General features: G+C 39.9%; 1 protein-coding gene across 4 annotated transcripts in view; it reads left to right on the plus strand.

Annotated features, from left to right (window-relative positions):
• The window catches only part of HEATR1 (HEAT repeat containing 1), a 57,290-nt gene extending 51,123 nt beyond the window's left edge, over positions 1-6,167 (plus strand). For 3 of the 4 annotated variants that reach the window (XM_032242268.1, XM_032242270.1, XM_032242269.1), the window contains exons 39-44: positions 138-272; positions 422-526; positions 616-784; positions 1,319-1,473; positions 2,342-2,500; positions 3,958-6,167. In XM_032242268.1, the coding sequence (XP_032098159.1) occupies positions 138-272; positions 422-526; positions 616-784; positions 1,319-1,473; positions 2,342-2,500; positions 3,958-4,158 (924 nt within the window). In that variant the 3' untranslated portion in view covers positions 4,159-6,167. The remainder of the gene's footprint in view (positions 1-137; positions 273-421; positions 527-615; positions 785-1,318; positions 1,474-2,341; positions 2,501-3,957) is intronic. The other variant, XM_032242271.1, reaches the window with a different exon arrangement.

The raw sequence follows: 6,167 nt of genomic DNA on the forward strand, positions 1-6,167 counted from the left end.
GAGAAGGGAGAGGTGGTACTGAAATGTGTAAACTTTCACTTAAAGAAGAATATGGTTATTTAATTTTTTAAAACACACATTGCTGAACTCTAGGAGTAATTTGAAAATGGCACATCTCTTTACTGTGTTATTGGTAGAATCACATGGGTCCATTTATGAGCATCTTGCAAGAGCATATTGGGGTGATGAAGAAGGAAGAGCTCACCTCCCATCAGTCTCAGCTAACCACATTTTTCCTGGAGGCCCTGGACTTCCGAGCACAGCACTCTGAGGTGAGCTTAGGTTCAGTCCTCCAAATCCTAAAGTTGTTATCTCCCTATTTAAGAGTCCGAGAATTATCTAGCTGCGTAACAGTTGTACTTGCCAAAATAACTTACAGTTAGATAGCAGTACTCTAATAGATGGACTCTTCTGTTTTCAGGACGATCTGGAGGAAATTGGAAAAACAGAAAATTGTATCATCGACTGTCTAGTAGCCATGGTTGTGAAACTTTCCGAGGTCACATTCAGACCCCTGTTCTTCAAGGTGAGGCTTTCTTCCTCTTGCTCTCTTTTGTGCTCAGATTTCAGTGACAAGATGTCGAAGAAACTAACATTCCTATCTTACCCTTTTAGCTGTTTGATTGGGCTAAAACTGAAGATGCCCCAAAGGACAGGCTGCTGACATTTTACAACTTGGCAGATTGCATTGCTGAAAAGCTGAAAGGGCTTTTTACTCTGTTTGCCGGCCACTTGGTGAAGCCTTTTGCTGACACCTTGAACCAGGTGAACATCTCCAAAACAGGTGGGTAGTTGCTTCAGTTCAGTTGTCACTTTTTGCTCTGTGTACCTTATACAAGATACCAGTAAGATACAACCTAGTGCTCAGAGACAAGATTTTAAAGGTTCTTACGTTCTAAGCAAGGAGGGTGAATTTTTTACTTCATTGTTGTCGGACAGTGAAGTGTTATTTTAGCATGATGAAATAATGTTGTAAGTCGACTCACTCGGGAGAAAGAATAAAGCAAATGGGCATTACTGTCAGTTACTGGGAGTGACTTTAAAACCTAAAAATCAAGATGATTCTCTACTGCTAATACATGACCCACTTGACTTTGGAAGGAATTTAACTTGCCAAACTGAGTGTTAGAATCTTAACTCTAAAAGAAGAAATCATTTTTCCAGAGGCCACCCATTTTGTGTTCTACCTTCATCCCAATTAGGATTTCTAGATTATTTAGACTCTTATGATTATAGTTATTGTAATAGTGATTTCAGTGTAGACATTGGAGATTAAATCAATTCAGTGTTTTTCATTTTGCTCTTCCCACATCTACAGATGAAGCATTTTTTGACTCTGAAAAAGACCCTGAAAAGTGCTGCTTGCTGTTGCAGTTTGTTTTGAACTGTTTATACAAAATCTTCCTTTTTGATACCCAGCATTTTATAAGTAAAGAGAGAGCAGAAGCCTTGATGATGCCTCTGGTGGATCAGGTAACCAAACAGAATCATCTTTTATTACTGAGGAAGCCATCACTGTTCGATCTTGGCAGGTTTTATATCTGCTCAAAATGACAGCTTGCTAGGCTTTTTTCTTTGTAAGGTTTTTTTATTTTTTGCTCTTTTAAATGAAATTTTTTATTTGAAAATTGTTTTTTCAAAGATACAACTTCATTGTGGAATTTGAGTTTTTTTGTTTTGTTTTTTTTTTGAGACAGGGCCTTGCTCTGTTGCCCAGGCTGGAGTACCGTGGCACGATCTCCGCTCACTGCAACCTCCACCTCCCAGTTCAAGCAGTTCTTGTGCCTCAGCCTCCCAAATAGCTGGGATTACAGCCTACCTCCACACGTAGCCATTTTTTGTATTTTTAGTAGGGATGGGGTTTTGCCGTGTCGGCCAGGCTGGTCTCGAGCTCCTGACCTCAAGTGATCCGCCCACCTCAGCCTCCCAAAGTGCTGGGATTACAGGCGTGAGCCACCGCGCCTGGTCTTGAGTAGTTGTTTTTTTGTTTTGTTTTGTTCTTTAACTGCTGAAAAGAAAGACATGGTATAAGGTGTCATGGTTAACTTATTAATTTGTTTTAACTGGGCCTCATTGCCTCAGAGCATGGCTGCCCTCTGGAGGAAAGAATCCCTCCAAGATGTTCTGCTGGAGAAAAAGGGGCGATGGTAAAGGGCATGAGATTCCGTTTGAGTTCCAGAAGGCAATAAATTGGCCCTAGAAAGTATTAGAATAATGCCTGGTTTTTGAACCTGCTAATGCCATGAAAGATAGTAAAATACTTATATGTTGGGTATTTTTTCAAACAGAAGAAAAGAAAAATGAGACCTGTTGTTCAAAGTCTTTGTCTTATTCTTCATAGCTGGAAAACAGGCTTGGAGGAGACGAGAAATTCCAGGAACGGGTGACAAAGCACCTGATCCCTTGCATCGCACAGTTTTCAGTGGCCATGGCGGATGACTCTCTTTGGAAACCACTGAACTACCAGATTCTGCTAAAGATGAGAGACTCCTCGCCTAAGGTTAGAAACTGGGTCACAAGTATGGAAACTGCACGTTTTCATTGCATAGCCTAAACAGCCTGCAGGTGGTCATGGATGTAGGCCCCTGGTAAACTGGCAGGGAAGAACATTGCTATTTGTCGTCCAGCACTAGAGGTCCAGTCTTTTGTATCAGGCAGAAGTCTGAGCCTGAGAAAATTTTGGATTTTACTTAGAGGCTATTTGTAAAGAATGGCAGTGCCCTGTTCCCACCCCAGTGGTGCTTGGATACAAGTACTAAAATACCTTCTAAATACTTCAAGTAACAATTCGAAGTAATTCCTTGTTTTAAAAGTGCCATTGAAATGTCATTGTGCTCCAGAGATAAATGCATTGAATTTGTCCACAGAATAATAATAGTCTTTTGAGTTAGAGCAGTATATTCTCTTGTTTGTAAATACGGGGCCTGTGATCTTGTTGAATTAGTGGTAGCAGCAGAAATGAAACATGGGTAGGTTGAGTGGAAGTCAAAATTCCACACCCAGGTGTCACAAATTTCAAACTCTTTTAGCAATGATTTGCCATTTCTCAAACTAATGATTATGTTAGAACCTTACTGGATATAACAGACCAAGGCAGAATTTCATTAGTAGGATTTATTAGTTCAAATTCTTTATTAGGATATGCTAACAATGAGACTATTTTGATGAACCCCCACATTGTAAACCATAGGTTTTTATACAAGTAGCAGCGTCAAATTTATTGTAATATTTTACTTTGATTGCACAAATCAAGGAAATCCTGATTGAATCTAGGTAGTTACAAATGGTTTTTGAATCATTCACTTGGTACTATCCAGACAGTCTTTAATGAAAATATCCAAAATTAGAAAGAAGACCAGTCGGGCTTTTGTTTCAAAAGCTAACAATACCCAGCTATTGCTTGCTGTCCTTATCACAGACAAGGCATGTGAGAAACACTGACTTCTTTAATGCCCAAAACTAGGATATTGTGACATAGAATGTGTTTTAATCAGTGCTGAGATGGGAGCTTACCCCAAGCGAGTGTCCTGGCCCCTCATACAACTATAGCGGTGACCAGTCAGGGGCTGTGGGTAGGGAAACCTGCCAGAGGTGGCTGGAGGTACTTCATTGCCAGCTTGGCAGGCTGGTGAGCTCCACTGAAGTAAAATTTGGTGACACGCTTGAGTTTGCCTGTGGCATTTTATTTTGTTTTATTTTATTTTATTCTAAAGGAAGAGGTTATAAAAAGACATTTCACATCAAAGATTTGCAGTGGTGGGACACAGTTTGGAAAACACTGATTTAAATAAACTGGTATCCTAAGATGAAAGGTGAATGAACATAATGAAGGGAATAAACGCATGTGAACTAACGTTTAGTTTAAAAACTTAGAGCTTATCTCAAGTCAGTACAGCTCTTAAAATAATAAATATACTAACACTGCTTTCTCATTCTTTACTCCTTTATCCCTTTCAGGTTCGATTTGCTGCTTTGATTACTGTGTTAGCACTGGCTGAAAAACTAAAGGAGAATTACATCGTCTTGCTGCCAGAGTCCATTCCCTTCTTAGCAGAGTTGATGGAAGGTAATTCCCAAACTATTAAACAATTAAGGAATAAGTCAGAAAACTTCTGTGAAAATGTGCCCAGTGATAATGCAGATTTAGATATAACGTGACTAGCAGTTGCTCCCATCCTCCTACAGGCGGCTCCACTCTCAAAAACAGGCAGGCTGGAGCTCCTGTTTTGAGTTGGGTGGAGGGAGTGAGTTGAGACGTGACCACCTCGTGATCATTTGAGTCTGTTTGCAGTGTAATCTTCACTATCTTTACTTTTGTGGTGTTTTGTGATCATGCAAGCAGATTACAATAGTGTTTTTAATTAACTTCATACATTTATATGGTTGAAGTTTTGGTCCCCAGATGGGAGGTTATTGTATGGAAATACCTAGTGGCATTAAGGGTGCAGTAGGATGTCCACTTCTAGTAACAACCAACATTCATTCACTACTCCATGATAGGTGCTTTACATGGATTATTTCACTTAAAAATCACAACATTTTGTCTCTGTTTTACAAAGGAAGAAACTAGAGGCTTAAAAGGTTTCAATGATTTGACAAAGATAACAAGCTAGTGAGTGTGACATGGGGAGCTATGACAGTTCTGGAACATAGTCTTAGGCCCAGGAAAGAACATGGGAGGGGCGGTGGAGCAAGTAGATCAGTGCTTCACTGATTCATCGCTTAGCTAGGCCAAAAAAGTGCATTCTCCTTTGTTTGTTAGCTCCTGGAGGGGGGAAGTGTGAGCTACTAAAGGGGTGGTACCCCTAGGAAGTTTGAGTTTTTGGGGTTCTTATTCAGCTTCCAGTGCAAGTCTCTGAGAATGAAATGAAGGTGGAAGGAACAGTGTAGAGGGAGGTGGTCTGCGGCGCTTCCTGCTTTGTTAATGTGCCTCATCTGTGTTTGAATGATTGCCAGAGAATGCCAGACATTAAGAATTAAACTAATGAGAAATGAGGCAGGTGAACTGACTTGATTTCAATTTTGATTTTTTTTTAGATGAATGTGAAGAAGTAGAACATCAGTGCCAAAAGACTATTCAACAGCTGGAAACTGTGCTAGGGGAGCCGCTCCAGAGCTACTTCTAAGACTGGTGTTTCATACTCTACTCAGAGTTCAGATTTATTTTTCATATTTTTATTTTTGGGTGTTGGGGTGCCCTATTACTTTTGGTGCCTTAATACACCTACTTGGACTACTTAAAATATTTTATTGTATCTTTACAAAATTCCCACCTGGGTTGTGCCACCAGGTGGCACATAAGCCTCTCCTGCCAACTGTACAGAGCTGCCCAAAGAGTAAATGACACGTGGTCTTTTTATACAGACTGCTGTTTCACATTTATTCTCTTCCTGATTGATGTTAATAATATTAGACCTGTTTACTTTTAGTACCCAAAGCTGACGGCTTATTTGCACTGTAAGCCTTAACTCTTCTGTATAGCAGTGTCTTATATACATGGTATCTGTGTTGCAGATTTCACTCAAGAGTTGCTCTCTACTTCCAGAAAATGACAGTAATTTAGCAATCAACAAATACTTTTCACTGTAAAGCCTACTTTTCATTTTGGGTAGGCGAACTTCAGCCTTAATTTCTTTGTGTGTGCCTATGGAGAAGTGGTTCTGGAATGCTTTTTAACCCAGGTGTGTGATTGTCATCTTTATCTTTTACTCTGAGGAAACGGGAGAGATGGAGGCAATATGCTGCTTCCAAAAGAGCTCACACCTGGCTGCTCACAGACAGGGCCCAGAAACACTAGGCATGAGGAAGCTCCTCCAGGATTAAGAATGGCCGCAGTTCCATTGGTGGTTAACTGAGAATTACTTGTCTAAGAAAGGAAGTATCGCTAGATTTTTTGCAATGCTTTGAAGTGCCCTAGTCTCTAGTATTGGGTCATGGTAAAGTTGGAAAGTGAAGGCTGAGATACAATTAGATCTTCCCCTTTTTTAAAGGCATCTAAGAACAATCCCGTAGAATGTTTGCATTGAGTTTAAAAGCCTTTGGAACTAACATAGAAGTTTAATGCAGAATTGTGACAAGCAAAAGGCTAACTTAGTTTAGGGAAAGAGCTTTCTAGTATAGAAGTGCATATTTCTAAGAAATGTCTCATTAAAATGCATTAATAAATA

Source organism: Sapajus apella, unplaced genomic scaffold, assembly GCF_009761245.1.
Source record: "Sapajus apella isolate SASKATOON/1434 unplaced genomic scaffold, GSC_monkey_1.0 scaffold49, whole genome shotgun sequence".
In the NCBI taxonomy this organism is placed as follows: Eukaryota; Metazoa; Chordata; class Mammalia; order Primates; family Cebidae; genus Sapajus; species Sapajus apella.